The following is a 21,636-nucleotide window of genomic DNA, read 5'->3' as shown; positions in this document are numbered from 1 at the left end:
CGTATGCTATACTGTGTATGCAAAACTATACATAAAGTATTATTAATGATCCTTATAACCTCTTCAAAAGTAGACGGCCCTTTTATACTTTATTAGTTTTTGCCCGCGAAGTCGTCCGCGACGAAAGGTTTTTTAAAGTTCCAAGGGAACTCTTCGATTCCTCGGAATAAAAAGTACTTAATCTTATCTTATTTGGGATGTCAAATAGGTAGATCATCTATCCCACGAACTTTCGTCAACGTGGATTTAGGTATTTTCAAATCCCGTGGGACTCTTCGATCTAACGGGAAAAAAGATTTCTCAACCAACTTTGTTTTTCAACAAAAAAAAAATCATGGAAATTTAAAACCTAAATTCACGCAGATGAAGTCGTGAGCATCATCTAGTTATTTAATAAAACAAAATTATTGAATCTTAAACCAATTATATACCTGCACCTATCTATTTTCCTTTCGCGAATTTCAATATATTCAGTGCCTCGATATTGACAGGTTTTTTTTTATACTGAAAAGATAGCAAGATTTTCGGCATTTCGTTTGTGGCTTAAAATTTTTATTTTTTATTTTTTGTGTGTGATTTGGCTCAGCCTTTGAGATTTCTTTGAAGTTCAGGTTAAATACGCATATAAATGAAATATGTTGTACATTTATTAACAACATTAAATTTTAATTGACAAAATTAAATTTAAATGAACATTTAAATATCCACCATCTCCTCCATGCGAATGGAATATGGAACATCGTGGACGGTAGTATAATTAACTGCACTTGAGTGGGAGACAACATCTTCTACTAACTCTTCTCGGAACTCTTGCCAACGTCGTGCTGACACAAACTCTTTGAACAATTGCTTTTTAGTTGGTATCTAGGACGAAATTTTCAGTGTCAATTTTTACCCCCCGACCCAAAAAGAGGGGAGTTTTAAGTTTGACGTGTGTATCTGTGTATCTGTCTGTGGCATCGTAGCTCCTAAACTAATGAACCGATTTTAATTAAGTTTTTTTGTTTGAAACGTGGCTTGATCGAGAGTGTTCTTAGCTATAATCCAAGAAAATCGGTTCAGCCGTTTGAAACTTATCAGCTCTTTTCTAGTTACTGTAACCTTCACTTGTCGGGAGTGGTATAAATTTTTTATTTACACTTGTTACTAATATCTTTGAAAAACATCTTACTTTCTTTTCCAAGTAATGTTGTATTCGTGACCAAATATTAGCAGTGTTACGCTGAAGAAGCCATATCTTGGGAAGAAGCATGCAGCTCACAGGAGTCAGGGCAACGATACGTCGGTCTCGCATGTTTTCACCGAAACCAAAACTCGAACCAGGATTAAATTGACAAACCTAAAAAGAAGATAACAGCTTTTGATTATTTTACTTCATCAAATATCCATCTACATATTAAACGAACATTTTCCAATATAGGTGCGTAAATTAAAACTGTTAACCTGCATAAAATAAGTTTGAATGTTTTTTAATGGCATGGATTCACCAGCGCCTGTTTCTTCCGGAAAGACGCTTATTCTGAAATATATACATGAATTAGTGGAGAAAACAGAATCTACTTATTTTTATTAATTGAAGTCTGAAACTAACCTTACAGATTCTCGCTGCTCTTTAAAGAACTCGCTGAACTTTACAAACTCTTTCGATTTTGCTTCTCCTTGTAAGTCGAAATTAACACTTGCTTTACTAATAGACGTTTCGATTTCACCTCCACTTTCTCTAGGACCACTTGCTCTTTTTAAAGAACCGCGTTTCAAGGAAACAGATTCATATTTACTCGAATTTTCGGCACGTTCTTTATCACTTTTTATTGTTACACCCGACTCACGTTCTTCTTTACTCAAATGTTTATAAGTGCCAAAGTATTTTGTATCAAAATCCTGCTCACTTTCCACTTTTGGCACCTAAAAATTTACGTTAGAGCCTGTAGAAAAATTTTTGAGCATCCTTTCTTTACTCTTCATCAGTAACGCTAGTATTTAAACTAAAATATCATTAACTTGCTGATGCCCGCGACTTCGTTCGCGTGGATATAGGTTTTTAAAAATCCCGTGGGAACTCTTTAATTTTCCGAGATAAAAAGTAGCCTATGTGCTAATCCAGGGTATCATCTATCTATACAGCCCAATCCGTTCAGTAGTTTTTGCATAAAGGGTAAACATACACACACACAGACACACAAACTTTCCCCTTTATAATATTAGTGTGATTTTACTCACATAAGGGTCGTGTAGAGCGTAATATTTTTTTCCTAAGCGCGTGGTAACAATCACTTGAAGAGACTCTATCATTTGACATCGCCCTGATAGAACAAAATAAACGAAATTGGCTACTCCCATACCGTCACCGAGTAGCGTTTCATTTATACCGTATGTTTTCATCTTTGCAACTATGCAACCTTCACGAAGCGCAACCTAATACAAAATTAAAATGTTTGATAATATTTAATTTCCACCTAATTAATTACATCCATTTTGTTTTAATCAATATTAATACCTCGTCAAGCGCCTCGAAGTATGTAAAAGCAGACATAGCATAACGAACTTCATCCCATTGTTTCTGGATGGACGCTTGAAGTATATTCTTGAAGTCCTCTTTCATAAGTGCTAATAGCTCACAGTGATCTATCGGTCAGTATGCGATATGAATAATTTTGATAACTGTCTCTACACAAACAAACACGCACTAGACACATTAAATTTTTACGATTAACGGTCACGTATCTTACGATAAAACGTTTGATCATAAAATTTCACTGTAAGAATCGATAAATATAACAAGTGTAAATTAAAAATTTATAACACCCCCGACGATCCAAAGTATTTGAGTTTTCCAAAACATCATTTTCAAATAAATAATTATGTATTCCTTTAACGTCCATCTTGACAGCTTGACATTTGTCTATTGACATAATATTATGAACCTAACGGTTATCCAACCTTCTTTATCACAAGAAAACTAGAAAAGAGCTGATAACTCTTAAACGGCTGAACCAATTTTTTTAGATTATAGCTAAGAACACTCTCGATCAAGCCACCTTTCAAACAAAAAAAACTAAATTAAAATCGGTTCATTCGTTTAGGCGCTACGATGCCACAGACAGATACACAGATACACAGATACACACGTCAAACTTATAACACCCCTCTTTTTGGGTCGGGGGTTAAAAATTACCTATTTCTGCTATACCTACCTACCCGTATTCTATTTTGCAACAAGAAGCAGATGGATGAATGGAAATGATATCTAATACCAAAATATTTATGATAATATCTGCTAATCTGTGTTTCAAATCAGAGCTTTCATTGGCTCATGCGTTTCAAACTCATGGTTTTTTGTTTAATGCTTTCATACAATTCTTCGACATTAGACAACTTTATGTACCTATTTTCAATTTCCTGATGATTTAGTGATAATGGTGGGGTAATACCTGACCATTAGTAGTTACAGTAGCAGTCCTTGGTATGTTGTGTAGTAGTGAAACCTCTCCAAACATATCCCCAGGATGCATGACCCCAACATCCACAGACACGTGCTGCTGGATCAGCTCATCAAATGTAAGCTGGCTGACCGTCACGTCGCCGCTGATAATGAAATACATAGCATGGGCCTCCTGGTGTTGTCGAACGATAACTCGCCCAGGACCGTAGTACTTAAAATACGTTGCAGCAGCTAGTTTCTTCTTAACATGCTGTTGAAGAAGCATCAATTTAAATACTATTGAACCGCCCGCCTAGAACCAAAGTGACCGACATAGCTCAAGGAATCAGTCAGTTGAAGTTGCCGTGGGCAGGTCATGTCTGTCGCAGAACCGATGGCCGCTGGACCAGACGTGTTCTAGAGTGGAGACAGCGTATCAACAAGCGTAGTATGGGACGACTTCAAACGCGCTGGACTGATGACCTTAAGAGGATAGTGGGAAGTGGGTGGATGAGAAAGGTGGAAAAAAGAAAGATTTGTGAGGCAAGTGAAAATCCACTGTGATGTTATTCATAATAAATCTAAAGTGCTCTATTGAAAAGCTTCCAGGTAAGCTGGATTTTCACCGACTTTATCGATATTTTGAAAATCCCTACCGCAGCTTCTGCTGTATGCGCTAGCATATGGACAGCCAAACTCTATTTATAAGTTCGTCAAATGACTATAGTAAAACTAGTATAAGTAGGTATGTCGCATATCTCTCGATTTATCGAAAGATGGACATAAATTAAACTTACGTTTGGATATCTCTTGAAACATTTAAGACCTCCAATTATGCGAAATATATATCGTTTTTCTTGCTCAGTTCGTTCTGCCGCATTCTTATTCAACAGGGCTTTATCCTAAAATAAAATAGTTTTGTAGGTTTGGTACTAGAATAAGACATCTTTGGAAAACCTCTAACATCTAAATCGACATGCTCTAACCTCGAAAACTACCAGCTTGTTTAAACTTGGTAGGTATCTTATGGCAAATATAGCTTATCTTTACAAATGTTTCGGCAGGGCATATCAGTAATAAAATAAGGCAAAATCAAAACGAGCTGTATGTACAATGTGAACTGTAACTGTAGCCTACGACGAACTGTATCGCCCCCTGGTGGCCTAACTATCCTCAATGGCAATGGTGTGGAGTTGTACGGGGTTTGAAGCCAAGGTAAGCAGAGTTACGTACCTTCTTATTTATTAGCGGGTCATGATGGAAAATAAAAGTTGAGCTAGCTCTACGTACCACCTCTCGGTTCTGTCGGGGGTAAAATATATAAAATCTAAGTAATAAGTAACTTGCTTGATTTGGCTCACTTTGATACTAAGCAACTGCTTTTTCTTAGCCTTCCCTCTAACAGCTTGTTCCACCCTGCGCTTCACGTCGTCTGTGCCTTCGTACTGGTCTATTCCCTCGATCAGCCAATACGCATTAGCCATTACCAATCGTCCTAACGCACGAAACAAGCATTTCGCACGGAATTTTCTTTTCATTTGCTCTTCAGGATCCTGCCATTTTAGATTAGTTTGGTAGTTACAGTAAACAGTAGATAACAACCCATACTAATATTATAAATGCGTAACTGTGTCTGTCTGCTACTTTTTTTTCGACCCATCCATTTTGACGAAAGCTACAGAGATACTTAGCTTGCATCGCGACGATGGGCATTGGCGAATTTTTATCTCGGAAAATAAAAGAGTTCCCGTGGGTTTTATAAAGACCGATTAGCCTTTCCCATACAATTCCGTCCGCAAAAATACGCTTGAATCTTACGTCTCGTCATTGACAAAGTCAAGAGACTTTTGCAAATTCTATTGACTCTTTGAGCGCGTTTTTTATCTTCGAAGGGCCCATCCATGTACATCGATGATAAAGACCCTGAACAATTTGAGATTTTCGAAATTATAGTCCTTCGTTTTCAAGACATTTCGGTAAAATTGATATTCAAGGTTTCAGATAAAATTTTGTTGTATTTCAGCCAAGATTTCAGCATTTTCGGAAATTTCACTCCCTCGAGCAGCCTTGAGCGAAACCGGATGGCTCAGTTAATTAAATATTTGCATGAACTTACCAGTTCCTTCTTGGAACCACGACGTCCAACCATGACTATTTTTCAAGAAAAAGAAAGTAGCTATTTTGCACAACTTTTAAATTATTCTAAAGTTTGAATAAATTACAAAATTAAATAAACACAATGATAAACACATAAATATTTTCAAGTTGTCAATTTTTTTGACATTTTTTATCTTTACTTTTTTTACGTTCTCAATCTATGTTATCTCAATGTACTACAAATAAAACATCTGACTGACGCTAGAAGTCAATGAATGGGTGCAATGGGGTCAATGCCACGTCGTAGGTGAGGCATTGACCCCGAGTTTTGCACGCTATATACTACGGGTGTGTATAATACTAAATCAGTAAAACTCAAGTATAATGCCATTGGTTATTGGTATTGTTTGGGTTTAGGTAGTATAATAACAGCGCTAAGTTTTCGCTAGTGTTCTAATTACACCTTGTATAATATCACAACACGTGGCACTATAGATGACTTATTATCGCTAACACGTAATATTAGATGATAACCACAAATAAAATCCAGATTTAAACCTCATTCATTTATTTTTATCAATTAACAATTAGGTAATAATCAAATGTCCAGCATTTCGTCCATTCGGATGGAATACGGCACGTCATGGGCAGTCGTCCAATTAACTGTGTTCGAGCGAGAGACTACATCTTCTACCAAGCTTTCTTTGAACTCCTGCCATCGTCGTGCTGATACAAACTCTTTGAACAGCTGCCTTTTATTGGGTATCTAGAACAAAAGTTAAAAAATAAACTTCAATAATATTAGTTTATTAGCCGGCATGCGTTGCAATTTGCAAATTGCAATGCCTCACTCAACTTGTTGTATAGTAGGTACTGCTCAACTTGTATATGTGTACACTCTATACTTGTATACTCTAGCTAATAAGTTATTAGCTAGATTATTATTAGCAATCTTTGGAGTAAATCCAAGAACCGTCGACCCGAATTTTTACTTAATGCTCACAAAAATTGTCGCCCCTTGAGGTCACCGAAAAACTCACTAATAATGGTAAATTATTTGCCGTTTCAAAAGCACTTGTAAAAGTCTATTTGAATAAAAATCTATTCTATTCTAATATTTCCTGAGTTAAAAAATACAAAACATAAAAAACAGCTTGCCTTTTTCTCCAAGTAATGTTGTATCCGTGTCCAAATATTAGCAGTGTTACGCTGAAGAAGCCATATCTTAGGAAGAAGCATGCAGCTAACAGGAGTCAGGGCAACGATGCGACGATCGCGCATGTTTTCTCCAAAGCCAAAACTTGAACCAGGATCAAATTTACAAACCTTAAAATAAGAAAACATATGAAAGCAACTTCTATGTATAGTAAGAAGTAGGTACTATACTACTTCTATGTTAACAACTTTACATGAACAAGACGGGTTTACAACAAACATTTTAGGAGCTGCAATATGTTCTTGCTTACAACTTGATATCCAGTATGATACTAATTGTGACAATAAGATGGTTGTTTTCTGCTTTTCTAAAGGTACCTAGATACTAGGTAATTTATTTCAATGCACGAAAGTTTTCAACTATTTTTCATCCCGTAACTTATCAGATTGAAAAAAATATTAGTGCCCAAATAAAATTGTTAACCTGCATAAAATAAGTTCGAAGATTTTGTATTGGCATCACTGAAACATCTTCACTAATTGCGTCAGCAATTATTCTGCAAAAAAGAATCATGAGTTAGGTACCTACAATATTTTATTCGATAAAGAAAAAAATACTTTTTGCAAGTTACTTTACTTCTAAAACAAACGCTAACCTTACATGATCTCTATTTGAATGGGACGTGGACGTCAATAGCTCTTCTGATTTTGCTTCTTCTGGAATTTCGAAATCAACACTACCTTTACTGAGTTTTTCCGTTCCGCCTTCATTTTCTACTCTCTGACCATTATCTCGTTTCAAAGAACCTCTCTTGCTTAAACTTTCAACTTGATCTTCTTCGTTTACTACTGTTGCATCAGTATCACATTCTTCTTTATTCAAATTTTTGTAAGCCCCGAAGTATTTCGCATCTAAATCCTGATCACTTTCCTCTTTTAAAACCTAAAAATTTACAACAGATAAAAGGGAGTCTCTACTCAACTTATGGATATCTAGATTTACCTTTAAGACTGTTTTGTCTCAGTAGAGAGTAAAATGAATCAAAACAAAGCGCGTGAAAATTGTGTTATGTCATGTTAGATCTTGGTTACAATATTACCATCATCATTATCAACCTATAGACGTCCACTGTTGGACATAGGTTTCTTATAGGGACTTCCACACACCACAGTCTTGCGCCGCCAGAATCCAGCGGCGCAAGACAAGACAAGAAGAAATTGATGGAATGGATATCCTATAAGCAAAGTAAAAGGAGAAAGCCCTACGTTTTGACGGCTCCCTGGCGCAGTGGTAAGCACTGTGGTCTTATTAGTGGGAGGTCCAGGGTTCGATTCCCGGCAGGGGTTCGAAATATTATAACTTAGCGTTCCGGTACGTTGCCGTGTTGAAACCAAAGAAGTATAGGTTTAATAAAAACTGCTATACCTGTTCCAGATTAGCCCGCTACTATCAGACTGCATCATCACTTACCACCAGGTGAGATTGTAGTCAAGGGATAACTTGTATGTGAATTTAAAAAAAAAGATTCCGACGAATTGAGAACCTCCACCTTTTTTTGAAGTCGGTTAAAAAACGTACATAAGGGTCGTATAGAGTGAAGGATTTTTTCCCGAAGCGCGTAGTTACAATGACTTGAAGAGACTCTATCATTTGGCATCGCCCTGATAGCGTAAAATAGACGAAATTGGGTACTCCCACGCCGTCTCCGAGCAGCGTTTCATTTGTCTCATAAGATTTCATCTTCGCAACTGTGCAACCTTCACGACGCGCCACCTGTTTAAATTATCGCTCATAATTATTATTTAACTTCTTTTATTTTACTTTTAATTTTTAATACATGAGTACTTCTAGCTTGCTTAGGTACTATCTTCACTGTCACATTATACACACACATACTATAAATATTAAAGTCCCCCACCGCGTTGTGGTCGTGTTTATTCGGGTTAATCTCAGAAACTTCTTTACCGATTTACATACGGTTTTCACGAATAGGATGAGTGATTATCCAAGAAGATTATTTAAAACTATAATTTATGAACACTTTGTTAAAATAAGCTAAGTACGTAAACATTTAAAGTTAAGGTAATAGGTACAGAGATAGCATTCCGGGCATGGGTATAAGGCCACTTTTGTCCCGAAAAATCAAAGAGTTCCCACGGGATTCTTTAAAAACTTAAATCCACGTGGACATTGTGGAACAGAGATAGCTTACATTCTGGAGACGGGCATCGGCTACTTTTAATCCTGAAAGTGAAAAAAAAAAACAAAAGGAAGGTTCCCAGGGGATTTAAAAATCGCGTTTAAAAGGGAAGGGGCAGGGGTAAAAAGAGCATCTACGCGGAAGAGGCCGGAGGCATCATCAGATTTGAATAAACTCAAGATGTAAACCTTTGCAAAATAATTCTTTAGATTTGATACCTCATCGAGTCCTTCGAAATATGTGAAAGCAGACATAGCACGACGAACTTCATCCCATTGTTTCTGTACGGAAGCTTGTAGTACATTTTTTAAGTCTTCCTTCATAAATGCTAATAACTCGCAGTATATTCCTTGGCTCACAGTGATCAGTCTGTGGCATCGGTCAATATGCGATATGGGTAATATTGTTAACCATCAAGATTGAGAAACACTCAAAGTAAAGAACACATGGGTAAATATTTTACGATCAATGGTTACTATGTTACGATAAAATATTGTGTGATCGAATTGAAATGACAGTATCACGTATAAAGTAGGTATGCCAATCAACCTTGAATCATCATCATCGCAACCCATCGACAGCCCATTACTGAACACGGATCTCCTTTTAAAATGAGAAGGGTTTAAGTCACCGCGCTGGTCAAGTGTAAATTGGCAGACTTCACCATACCTTTGGGAAGATGAAGGATTGCAGGAATCTTTCTTTTGTTAGGGTCAAACCAACATTAGTTACTTATCTTATCTTCATAATATTGAACAATTATTATTAGTTACATTGTTGCTTGAATCATATTATACGTGATTGTACAATTATTATTTTCAATTTACTACGAATGTTACGGCTTGAGTGTTTTAAATTTGCCGCCAAAACACAACCGCCATTTTCTTTTACTTTATGCCAGCCATGGATCAATGTTTATGGGGGCGGCATCGGCAGCTCTTACTCTATGCCGGTGGCTGATGTTCGTGTGCGAAGTTCGTGTGTCGCTCTGTGGAGGTAGTTCCTTAGTCTATGGCGACAACCCGGTGCCGCCAGACACTTGCGACTAACTACATACAACAAGCACTGGCAAGCGTGTGGATAGTACCATGTACTGCATGTACTGACCAGGAAAAAAAAGGTGGACACGTGGACAGGTATTTGCTGCTTGCCAAGTGCTTGTCGTTCGATGCGATTGGTTGCAAGCCAAACCATAGTTGCAAGCTAAACACAAAAAAATCAGTTCATTCTCATACGGCGCTACGTTGCCACAGACAGATACACAGATACCATACAGATATACATGGTAAACTTCAACACCCCGCTCTGTTTGCGTCGGAGGGTAGGAGGTTAAAAAGTAGGTAGTTACTCTATGGTGTTTACCGATCCTACCTACTTGTGTGTTGTTTGCCGCAAGCGTCTGGCAGCACCATAAGACAACCATATTTCAATGTGAGCTTCAGTATGACTGACAACTAACAACTTCTGAGGACTTCGTCTGTGTTGGTGTTAGCTGGCGGGCGTGCTCTGCCTTTTTGGAGTATTCTTTTTTTGTTAAAACTGACTGGAAAGCGCTCTAGGGGGTGCCGTGCGTGTGTTGGCGAGCGCTGGCACAGACGGGGTCCATACTTGTATAGTTTCCCTAACTTGTTACAAATAACTACAAACTTGACATTGGCTAATCTTTGTAAAGCCAGACAAGAGAGAAAAAAAAAATCAACTCTGACAAGAGAAGACAATTACTGACAACTTGACATTTCCGTTTCTTATATTACTTTACTCTATAGTCTATGCACTAGCATTAAAAAACATAAAATTAAAGTTGTCGAATCACGTTCACTTCGATTCGATAAAAATTTAAATTAACCAAAAGGAAATTCACGACTCAGTTTATATTAATTACGCTCATTCAAAAGGAATTTTATCATAGAAAATAATAAATACTATCATACAAAATGGTGAGTTATTCCCTAAAATTTACAGAAACAAATCTTGCTTGAGGCCGCTGATAAATTCATTGTTTTTATAAATTCAACTATTTTGTTATTTTCAGTATTAGTAAGTATGCAAAAAATCGGCAAAAATGAGTAACAGTAATTCCTTTAGTTGTTTGTTTAAATTCACTATTTAAATGTAATGTATCCAGATACTCTATGATTATTCTTTTCAATACTTTTTCTGTATTTTAGAGCTTCGGTCTGCCATCACTCAAAGTAAAGCCTGAACATGCGGGCAATATCACAGTCCAAGAAGGTCATTTTGGAATTCCTAGCCCCATGGTTGCTGGTCTGGGAGCAACCAAAAATAAATTAGGCATGTCACATCCCTTGCAAGTTTCGGAACGAAATGTAAGTTTTACTACATTGAAAATCTATACTAAGTAATGTTATACATGTAAAACTGTTTGCCTGTATGTGTCTGTCTGCTACTTTTTCACACCACACCAGTCAATTTTGACTAAAATTTGGCACAGAGTAGTGTGCATCTGGGGATGGACGACATAGGCTACCTTTTATCCTAGAAAATCAAAGAGTCCTTAACCTAAATCCGCACAGACAAAGTTGCGAGTATTGTCTAGTATTCATAAAAATATTCCTATAAAGATTAGGTATTCTATAATTCTGCTGCTAACAGCTGAATACAGAAAGGTTGCTGTATACTTTAAAAGCGGTTTTAGTGCTAAATGCTGATTCTGTTGTCATTCTTTAAACTAAATTTAGAGTATCTGCATCTTTTGCTTTTTAACATCATTAAAAAAGAACTTACATACAGTATGTAAATGTATCTATTATTATAATTGAATCCACATTTAACATTCACATTAATTAATTAAATAAAATATCTCGAAAATGGCTCAAACACTATCTATATTGTAATTATTTTGTTAAAATTTAAATACATTTAACATTTACAACTATCAAACTAAAATAATATCTCCATATTGAAAGTGAAGAATGAATATTATTTTGAATTCAATCTCAAAAAATATCAACCTTTATTGTTGCAGTACCACCAAAATGAAGAAAAAATGAATATGTCCATGCTTTGTAATGTTCAAGGATGCCATGCACCTATGAAACTGGCCATGGAGAGGAAATTTGCCAGTAAGGTAATGAATAAACAACTATTAGCTAAAATGCATATTTAAGCGCTCTTTGCTGTATGATCTGCCAAAGAATAGGCTCAATGTAGGTCAGTTAAGATTACACTTCTTATGCACCTCCATACAAATGGAATCATAATATGGGTTTGGAGGGTTCCATACTCAGGTATGTTTTCGACATTTTGAAGGACGAATCAAAAACTTTTATGCATTAAAATAAACATATTAGGGACATCATTACATAGTATAAAACAAAGTTGCTCCCCGCTGTCTGTCCGTATGTATGCTTAGATCATTAAAACTACGCAACAGATTTTTATGCGATTTTTTAATATAGAGTGATTCAAGAGGAAGATTATTATGTACAATACATGCGTAATATAGTAGAATAACACTGATAATATTTAAATTTAGAGGTTTCTAATGTGATGTTGTAAATAAACACATTTTTTTGCGCTTACATTGCAAACACTGTTTAAACCCTACGAGATAGAACAAAATAGTGTACTACAGTATTGTAGACCTTAAAAAGGTCTACAAAATAGTCCGCGATGGTATATGTCTATCTCTTAAGGATAACCCACAGTAACCATTTTTTATCCATTACTTTTCACAAGAAATAATGTAGTATCAACATTGCAACTCGTGCGAAGCCGGGGCGGGTCGCTAGTAACTAATAATTTATTTTATTTTTTGACAGGTTGGCCATCTTCCTTTCCTACCAAGCTCAAATCTACAGCATGATGTATTCACAGGCAGATATCTTGATATTGGTTTTGAAGACATACTCAACACGCCAGAGTTTTGTGAAATCAGTGGACAACCGCATGCTGTGGTTGAAAGATCTTTAGGTATTCTTTAAATGATTATAATAAGTCTTGAATCAATTTTTTAAATACATAATTTCAATAAATACAAATTCAAAAGTAAATTGTAATTTTTATTTCATTTTCATGTTTACAACTTCAATGACAATATGTATTTAATATTTTGTTATCAATTTTTGATCTCAACTTACAATATCAAGTATTCGAAGCTTACATATTTTTTTCACTTCATGAATGCCAATTTGAATTTCCTGCTCCAGTATATTATTGTATCGAGTATTTAAGCCTTCAATAATGGACTGAATTTTATTTTCTCTTGCGCAAATAATAAATGGGAAACCAAACTTCTTTTTATATCTGCAAAAAGAAAATACCTAAGTGTTATATAACTCTTCATTAAACAACGCCATCTAGCTAGATAACGCCGAACTACGTAACCATTTCAAGATTTCTAGCTAAACTACCTCGTTGGTCCAAACTTCAAAGCGTCTTGACCTCACTGGTGAGTTCAGCATTACACGCACAACGCTCAGACTAGAATAACAAAATTGCTAAAAGATGTCGCTAGGAGAATAAAATCCTGGGAAATGGTTCAATAAAACTCAAATCTACCCCCAGGGGCTCAGGCCCCACTACTTAAGGTTAAAATAAGAATCTATAATATAATGGCGTGTTGGTAGCTTTTGCCATTGGGGGTTTTTTTGCAAAATTATGGTTTGGAAACTTGCAATACCTCAAGCTGATATTTTAGTTCATATTTTAGTAAGTAGGTACCAAGCTGGTGTCTAATTTAATTTTTACCCCCTTAGAGGTTGAGTTTTCAAAAATCCTCTCCTAGTGGAGATCTACGATCTATCTCCATTCCAAATTTCAGCCAAATCCGTTAAGTAGTTTTTGCGTGAAGGAGTAACAAACATACACACACACACACACACACATACAAACTTTCGCCTTTATAATATTAGTGTGAAGTGTGATTTAGACAAAAAATTGATGACGCCCAGCGACTTCCTCCGCGTAGATTTAGGCTTTATAAAAATCCTGTGGGAACTGCTTTTTCGGAACAAAAAGTAAGACCATGTCCGTCCCCAAGATGCAAACTAGAGTGCCTACCTATCTCCTACCTTTCGTCAAAATCGGTTAAAGATAGCAGAGAGACAGACACATTTTCGCATTGTTACCTTTCATTTCTTGAATCCATTACAGCTTTCTGTTCAACGGTTAATTCGTTTAGTCCAGCTTTGCGTTGTTCTTCAGTAGACTCTTGCGTGAGTTCTCCTTCCGCTGCTAAGCGACCAGCTAAGTCGGGATGAGATTTCAACACCTGCAACTTGCCTGCAATGATAGGATACTGGATTTTAATTTATAGTCAAGGTTAGAAGGAACCTATCTGCCTACTGAAGAAACCAAAAGATCCTCTCTAAACAGAATCTCTCTGTGAGGTATTTCTCATTTCTGAGCAATCGCATAGTGAAACATATACCTACCGAGGACTTTTCTTGGGATAATTACGTTGGTTTCTCAGATCCTTCAGCATCACATCGCAAATCGTCAATCGAAACCAAGTTTCTTTCTTTTCTTTTCTACTTTTTCATTTATTATGCGAGTTCCCCTAAAAAATAATTTAAATGAATTTCTAATTCAATACTCTGTTTGGGTCAACGTTCTTCACCAAATAGGTAGATAAGTACTATTTCAAGTTTGTAACTCATTTCGTCTACGAGCTAAATACCCGTGACACGCGGACAGACAGACAGCAGAGCGACATCAAAGGGTTCCGTTTTAGTCTTTGGGTACGGAACGCTAAAAACGGTTGCTGAGGGCAGCATCCAATACTCCACTGTCACGATTGAGACAAATACAAGCCGTTACACCTACTTATTATATTTATAAGGTTGTAATTTTATTCTTTTCAAAGTTAAAGTTATACAATAGTTGTAAATATTTACCCACATTCAACGCTGAGCTCGTCCAAATATTTGTGGAACGCGGCACAGAGGTCAGAGGCGTCTGTGAACGGACGCTGTTCCCGGACGCAAGCCGCCGCCGCCGGCCGCAGCTCGATCACATTCCTGAACACCCACTCGAACTGTTCATCCCTCATAGAATTCACTTCAGAAACACTCAATTTACCCATGTTGTTGAATAAAACTTTCAAACTGACATAAGTTTCGCTGTTATCGTCGCGCGTCGTCGTGTTTATATAGCGGCAAGGTCATTAGTTCGAAATACATAATTAGATCAATGCACTCGTTACAAAACTTAGATAGGTAGGTAGGGACCTATTAGATTAGGTACAAATTACTTAAATACTTACCTAATAATACCTTAATTATTCTCTGTTAGTTAATAATTGTGGTGTGTCGGATCGCTAAAAATGAAAATCCGCGCATACGGACTAATACGAATCATTTTCCATTCTACTCGCTTTGTGCAAATGTGATATTCTTAGGGTACACCCGCTATATATTATTGATATTCTAGGGACGCGCGGACAACACCCCCTCCCTACCAGGTCCAATTAGCCATGGCTAACACTATCCCATGAAGAGACATCGTTAACCATGTTACCAGGGTACACCAGCCCAAGCGCTGCTGTTACCTGCAACACTCAGGCTTATGTATCCCGGACAAATATAGACAACTCCGTAGTGAGCCAGCAGTTCGTGATGGTTAGATGATATTATAAGTTGTTTAATAAGGTTTTAATATAATGATGTTATACCTCAAATCTCTGTGATAACCACAGGTAGTACACAGACCTACTTAAAACCGGTTAAGTTCGAGTCAGACTCGCGCACCGAGGGTTCCGTACTCGTACCTACTACTTTTACTTCCGTACTATTTTTCCGACATTTTGCACGATAAATCAAAAACGATTATGTTTAATTTAAATAAAAATCTGTTTTAGAATACATCCTACCCTATGCCCTAGCCCTAAAGCCCTTTCATATGATAAAAAAAGGGTTAAGCCCTTTCATATGATACTCCACTTGGTATACTTAGTTATATTACTTTGAAAATTGAAAATACCAATTATTATTTGGTCATGAACCATTAACTTATTAGGTATATTTTTATTTTGTGATGTACCTACTTAACCACAAATTCACTGGTTTCGGATTTTTTCCTTAACTTGTGCTATAAGACCTACCTACCTGCCAAATTTCATGATTCTAGGACCTAGGTCAACTGGAAGTATCCTATAGGTTTTATTGAGAGACACGACAGACGAACAGACAGACAGACAACAAAGTGATCATATAGGTAAGGGTTCCGTTTTTCCTTTTGAGGTACGGAAAAAAAGAGTATTTATTCGTCCATTCGCATTCCCTCTCACTCCCTAGAAGCCTATTCCAAATCACGGAGTAGGTAAAGAGAGACAAAAGCGACATTTATGTGTCGGTTGTGTCGCGTGGAGGATAAATCACGCGCTCGCGAGATGTAACGGCCCCTTGGGGAGCCGCGCGACAAATGGCCGCGGGGGGAAAACGAGAACAGTTACCGCAACGTAAATGCAAAACTGATTTAATTGCGGTTGGAATTTGATACAATAGGGATGATGGCTACTAGTCAAATCAGCGACTTTTTACCAAACGTCAAAACGCTCGCTTAGTTAGGGAGCTTATGGTGCTTGAGACGGGTCTGCCCGCGAAATTCAAATTTTATTTGGTTTTTCGCAATTTCTAAATTAATACCACAAAGTACGGTCCGTACACAAAAGGCTAAAAACCGGCCAAGTGCGAGTTAGACTCGCGCACCGAATTCAAATTCAAATTCAAATTATTTTTATTCAATTAAACTTTTACAAGTGCTTTTGAATCGTCAAAATAATCTACCACTGGTTCGGAATGCTGTTCCTACCGAGAAGAACCGAGGGTTCCATACTCGGGTAATTTTTCTGACATTTTGCACGATAAATCAAAAACTATTACGCATAAAAATAAATAAAAATCTGTTTTAGAATATACTTACAGGTCCTTTCATATGATACCCCACTTGGTATAACTAGACAGACACATTGCTGTCTGTCGGTCCGCGTGTCACAGGTCTCTAGCCCGTAGACAAAATGAGTTACTTACAAATTGGTAGGTAGGTATTTTCTGTAGAACGTTGACCCAAAACTGAATATTGAATTAGAAATTCAATTCAATTAGGTATTTCTCAAGGGGGCTCCTACTACATGAAACAGGAGCCAGAAGAAAATATTTTTTCTTAGGACCCTAACATGACATGGGGTATCATTGTCTTCATTTTTGTAGAACTCATTGAATAGGTAGGTAGCTAGCCTAGTAGGTAGCTGTACGAATATATTTACTTATTTAATTTTATTTCTTAAATATTTTTTAAAATTTTTCTTTCTTAAACAGAAAGACTCGCCTTAAAGAAAAGTTCTTTAAGGTTAAGAAAGAAAATAATTTAGATACTCTTTAGGTACTCTTTTTTATCCTACTGCCTATAGGTATGCGATTTGGGTCACCGATGACCAGGATAACCCTCAAACTAAAACACATTTCTATCTAGGTATTGAGCGAAGTGAGGGCATGTTTTTACATGCCCTCACTTCCTAAGTAGGATCAATATTTTTTTAATTATAAGCATTTCAATAAAGGTGGCCCATACCTAATGGATGCAAGTAAGTAAGTATGTACTTATTAAAGATCTACCCACTACCTACCTACTGTAGAGGTTTTTCTCTAGCTATAGGTAGGTACCTACCTAAATAGGTATTTCTCCAAAAAAGTCCAATATTTTATTTGCCTACCACAACTTTTTCATGAAAAGCTCCATAAAAATAATAACAATTAGGTAATTATAGAATAGGTACCTACCTACCACATAGCTTGGATGTGTATAAACTTTTATTAACACCTGCAATCATATTAAGTAAAAGTACCTCGTAACGGCACATTAATGACAAAAATTACACACTGTTTATAAACATGAACGTAATAACAATAGGTAGATGTGCTTAATAATATTAAAACATTATGAGCGGAGAGCGGTGACACTCTAGAGAAATCAAATGTGTGGCTTTAAATGATATGGCAACAATAAACATAAAAGCGACGGCATGCACGCATGTGATTGCTGTGAATTAATTAAAAGTGCTTTTCATTAGGTGTACCTATTATAATACGTAGATACGTTTTCCGTCGGCGCCATGCGGCCATGTTGGATGTAAGCGCGGCAGAGTCTCAGGGCGGGGCCTAGCTCGGATAACAAAGCCTCGAAGCTCGCTATATCGCTCCGCGCTGCACCGGCCTCCGCCTCTACCTACCTGCCGCTTATCCACCGATGTTTTTTACCTAATATCTTCCTTAGAGATATCGAGACGCTGCACGTTTCGACGGCTCTTTGATGCATGACCTTTCTGGGATTTTACACATTAATAATTCATTCCTTCTCTTCTTATATCTTTTTTAATGAGGTGCTAAAATTCCGATGATAAATTATTTATTAGTTAAAATTGAAATATACATATCTATACCGCCATTCGAATGAGAAGTTTGTTAGATAAGTAGGTATATAAGTGATAGGTAGATATGTACCTACCTACTTTGTATTTATTTTCTTAGTTCCGGAGATTTTTTTAAATAAGAAAAATGGGTGAGGGTAAATATCCTACCATTGGTGAACTCTACGGTAGACTCACCTCCAGGAAAACTACCCTGCTTGGTTTTCAAAATTCGTCTAGAAAAGTACCTACCTACTTAGATAGATATCAAATCAACTTATTAATTACTAGCTGATGCCCGCAGCTTCGCCCGCCTGGATTGGTCAGATCCCCTGCAGCATCAGGATTGAGAAGTTGGACTCCAAATTTTTTATGAAACAATGTCGCAAAGTTCCTCTATCGATTAAAAAAGAAATGACGCAAATCGGTTCAGAAATCTCGGAGATTTGGGTGTACATAGGTAGAAAAACACAACTCCCTTTTTGAAAGTCGGTTAAAAAAGTAGCCTATGTTACTCCCTGGTCAATTCTCTACTTGTCTGTGAAAATCCTGTCAAAATCGGTTCAGCCGTTCCCAAGATTAGCCTTTTCAAACAGACAGACAGACAGACAAAAAATTTAAAAACGTGTGATTCAGTTAGAGTATCGTTCAAATAACCGACTTTAATATGCGGTAGTTATTTCGAAATTACAGACAGACACTCCAATTTTATTTATTAGTATAGATATCTACCTACCTAATAAATAAGTAGGGTGAACCGGGTACAGATCAGTGGCGTGCACAAAGTTTAAAGCCAGGGTAAGCACTTATTTTCTGGCAGGTCATAAGTTCTTAATGGAAAATAAGTGTTGATTTAGTACAACTAGGGTAGACAGTACCTAGGTACTTTTAGGTAGGTAGGTATACCTGTGTGAGCTGCACGCCACTGGGACAATTTTAAGCGTTAAATTCTGAATTAAGGGTAAATAATAACAAGCTATTAAGTAGGTAAATATCACACGCTGAAGGAAAACATCGCGATGACACTTGCATGCCTGAGAGGAGAGTTCTCCATAGGTATACTTAGGGTAACGACCTCAAACAGATGTGAAGTCTGCCAATCAACACTTGGCCAGTGTGGCGAACTATAACTTACTTACTTACTTATACCTACTCGTAGCGTGAAACCCTTCTCGTAGGAGAACGCGAAAGATTCATGGTGGTACCTACTTACCTAGGTACATACTATCATGCCCTGTTACAACTGCACAGGGGCACATACCTACGTACGAGTAAATCCTCCGCCAAGACGAGCCAGACTAAAGCATGGGGAACTACCTATACCTTTTCTGGAAGTGTTTCTGAATAAGTTTATTATGATGACGGAAGTATGATACCTAATATTATGTAATTCTGAAAAAGCGGCGAGAAATCTCTAAGGGAAAAATCCTTTATAAACCCACGACTCTATTAGATACCTATAGGTAAGTACTTAGAACTGTGTACTTAATTACCTATTTTCTGTAGGAAATAGGAATACCTTTTACATAGTATTAGGTGCCTATCTTGGTACCTACCTAAGTAAGTATGTAGGTATAGAGAGGTATGCCCAAGCGAGAGAAGATATTTATTTTACCTTAGATTCTTAAATGAGCAAGAAAATTCATTACTCTTCCCTAACGTTGACAGAGTAGGTACCTATCTAAGTACCTACGACACGCAAACACATAAACATGAAACTAACCCTACAACAGAAATGTAAGGCGACCATTTCATTTTACGATTTCGCCCATAAAGAAAACACATTATCCATTTTATCTGACCTAAAACCCAACAAAGAGATAAAGGGTTGCTAGTGTGTAAATAAATTATTCAAAGTATACGCACGGTCACCGGGTTGTCTAAAGTAAACTCGAGATATATTGTGTCCCGGACGTGCAGTAAATCACTCACCATCACGTGTTAGGTGAATTTTATAGCTCGACATCTATATACAGATAACTGATTCCAAATGTCACTCAGCCTGGTTTTATAGCTCGAAATGTTTGGGACATTTTTTATGTAGACAAGATGTGGTAAAGTGTCGGGTATAGGGATGGATACTTAGATGCGAGTTGTAGGTAGGTAAATTCTAAGTGTTCACCATTCGAATAATGCGAATAAAAATAATCATCTAGGTTGCAGGTAGGTACTTAGCTGGTACACCGTATCAAAAATCCTTAGTTATGCAAAACCAGAAACCAGAACAATAGATCTAAACCAAGTTCTAAACTATACCTAGGTACCTACTTACTCAGTCTCTTGCAGTAGGTACTAAACTGTACCTAGGTAGGTAGTTACTTATTCAGTCTCTTGCACCATACTTCATTGTTGAACCCATAAATAACTTAGGTACGTAGGTTTCTAAGTACTTAGGTACTTCCTAAGTTTCCTTATAAGGTAGGTACAAAAGTGCTAGTAACAATGACTTCTATGAAATAAATCATTGACTAGAATAATTATACTTAGGTAAGTAAGTAGGTGCGTACTATAATTGCAGTCATCGCTAAATTATCTAGACTTTTGGAATCACAATGGATGCCGAATGAATGAACGAATGAATGAATAGGTAAGTACTTATTATACTTTTATTGTACACATAAAATTAGTACCTAAGTACAGAAAAACACATAAGTAAAGAAAGCAAAACAAAAATATAGGCAGTTACAATTTGGTCAAAGATGGTTGATTGGTGAATATGTACGATGGTAAGTAGGTACTAATTTTTTAAATGATACATTCCATAACACCCTGGCTCACTAGTCACTATATTTAGTGAGCCATGGTGTTATAGAAATAGCTGGAATAAGCACCTATACTTAGGTACCCAAGTAAGTACCTACTAAACTTGGTAAGTATGCCTCTAGGATACGGATACCAAACGGTAATAATTAAAACTGAGTTTGCCGAAATTGTGAACACTTGAACTTGATTTCTGCGACTGACCGTATCAGATTGATAGATAGCGGCGGCGTTGTAAACTGAAAGCGAAAGCACGGAAATCATAGATCTCTTTGATATAATAGCTGGTCGAAATTGATTCCATCGAAGAGCGTAAAAATCTTCGTCTAGACGCTGTAGGTACCTATACTTAGGTAAGGTACATGGACAAGTACTTATCATATCTAATTCCAAGTTGTAACTTGAGCTAAAGAGTTGACAACTATTACAGTTTTCAATATTTTACTAAATATTGAAAACTATTTTTCAACAATAAGTGCCACAGACAGATACACAGATACACACGTCAAACTTATAACACCCCTCTTTTAGGGTCGGGGGTTAAAAATGTCACTGAGCTATATGAATTCACGTTACTTATTTAGGTAATTAATTAGTTCAATATGAAATATTGAAAACTAGCGGCCGCCCCGGTT

At 36.8% G+C, this 21,636-nt stretch overlaps 3 protein-coding genes across 3 annotated transcripts; 1 reads left to right on the top strand and 2 right to left on the bottom strand.

The window, feature by feature from the left end:
• Window positions 1-696: 696 nt before the first annotated feature.
• Window positions 697-9,216, bottom strand: LOC123866265. Its single transcript, XM_045907719.1, has 16 exons — window positions 9,093-9,216; window positions 8,253-8,447; window positions 7,330-7,616; window positions 7,158-7,230; window positions 6,677-6,844; window positions 6,130-6,284; window positions 5,329-5,344; window positions 4,783-4,974; window positions 4,219-4,323; window positions 3,437-3,692; window positions 2,498-2,625; window positions 2,221-2,415; window positions 1,592-1,905; window positions 1,444-1,519; window positions 1,172-1,339; window positions 697-864 (listed from the first exon to the last, which is right to left on the bottom strand). Exons 1-16 carry the CDS (start codon window positions 9,195-9,197, stop codon window positions 697-699), a joined length of 2,601 nt encoding a protein of 866 aa, XP_045763675.1. The 5' UTR covers window positions 9,198-9,216.
• Window positions 9,217-10,632: 1,416 nt separating this feature from the next.
• LOC123866094 (proteasome maturation protein) lies at window positions 10,633-12,887 on the top strand. The gene is made up of 4 exons (XM_045907454.1): window positions 10,633-10,811; window positions 11,043-11,201; window positions 11,861-11,962; window positions 12,657-12,887. The coding sequence occupies exons 1-4, from the start codon at window positions 10,809-10,811 to the stop codon at window positions 12,816-12,818; spliced, it is 426 nt and encodes a 141-aa protein (XP_045763410.1). The 5' UTR covers window positions 10,633-10,808; the 3' UTR covers window positions 12,819-12,887.
• LOC123866093 (2-oxo-4-hydroxy-4-carboxy-5-ureidoimidazoline decarboxylase-like) lies at window positions 12,884-14,992 on the bottom strand. The gene is made up of 3 exons (XM_045907453.1): window positions 14,737-14,992; window positions 13,965-14,118; window positions 12,884-13,140 (listed from the first exon to the last, which is right to left on the bottom strand). Exons 1-3 carry the CDS (start codon window positions 14,918-14,920, stop codon window positions 12,966-12,968), a joined length of 513 nt encoding a protein of 170 aa, XP_045763409.1. The 5' UTR covers window positions 14,921-14,992; the 3' UTR covers window positions 12,884-12,965.
• Between the last annotated feature and the right edge of the window lie 6,644 nt (window positions 14,993-21,636).

This window comes from Maniola jurtina, chromosome 6, assembly GCF_905333055.1.
Source record: "Maniola jurtina chromosome 6, ilManJurt1.1, whole genome shotgun sequence".
Lineage (NCBI taxonomy): Eukaryota > Metazoa > Arthropoda > Insecta > Lepidoptera > Nymphalidae > Maniola > Maniola jurtina.
The sequence above is the reverse complement of the archived record's forward strand: the minus strand, read 5'-3'. Positions and strand labels throughout refer to the sequence as shown.

What these genes read in the sequence shown, in the direction of transcription:
- LOC123866093 (XM_045907453.1), bottom strand. Translation starts at nt 14,920, where the DNA reads ATGGGTAAATTGAGTGTTTCTGAAGTGAATTCTATGAGGGATGAACAG. An exon ending in GGACGAGCTCAGCGTTGAAT is followed by an intron (nt 14,119 to 14,736) that starts GTGGGTAAATAT and finishes CTATCATTGCAG; the next exon opens with GCAAGTTGCAGGTGTTGAAA. An exon ending in ATGGATTCAAGAAATGAAAG is followed by an intron (nt 13,141 to 13,964) that starts GTAACAATGCGA and finishes TTCTTTTTGCAG; the next exon opens with ATATAAAAAGAAGTTTGGTT.
- LOC123866094 (XM_045907454.1), top strand. An exon ending in TGCAAGTTTCGGAACGAAAT is followed by an intron (nt 11,202 to 11,860) that starts GTAAGTTTTACT and finishes TTATTGTTGCAG; the next exon opens with TACCACCAAAATGAAGAAAA. An exon ending in AGAGGAAATTTGCCAGTAAG is followed by an intron (nt 11,963 to 12,656) that starts GTAATGAATAAA and finishes ATTTTTTGACAG; the next exon opens with GTTGGCCATCTTCCTTTCCT.
- LOC123866265 (XM_045907719.1), bottom strand. Translation starts at nt 9,197, where the DNA reads ATGAAGGAAGACTTAAAAAATGTACTACAAGCTTCCGTACAGAAACAA. An exon ending in TTCGAACTTATTTTATGCAG is followed by an intron (nt 6,845 to 7,157) that starts GTTAACAATTTT and finishes TCTTATTTTAAG; the next exon opens with GTTTGTAAATTTGATCCTGG. An exon ending in ACTTCGAGGCGCTTGACGAG is followed by an intron (nt 2,416 to 2,497) that starts GTATTAATATTG and finishes ATTTTGTATTAG; the next exon opens with GTTGCGCTTCGTGAAGGTTG.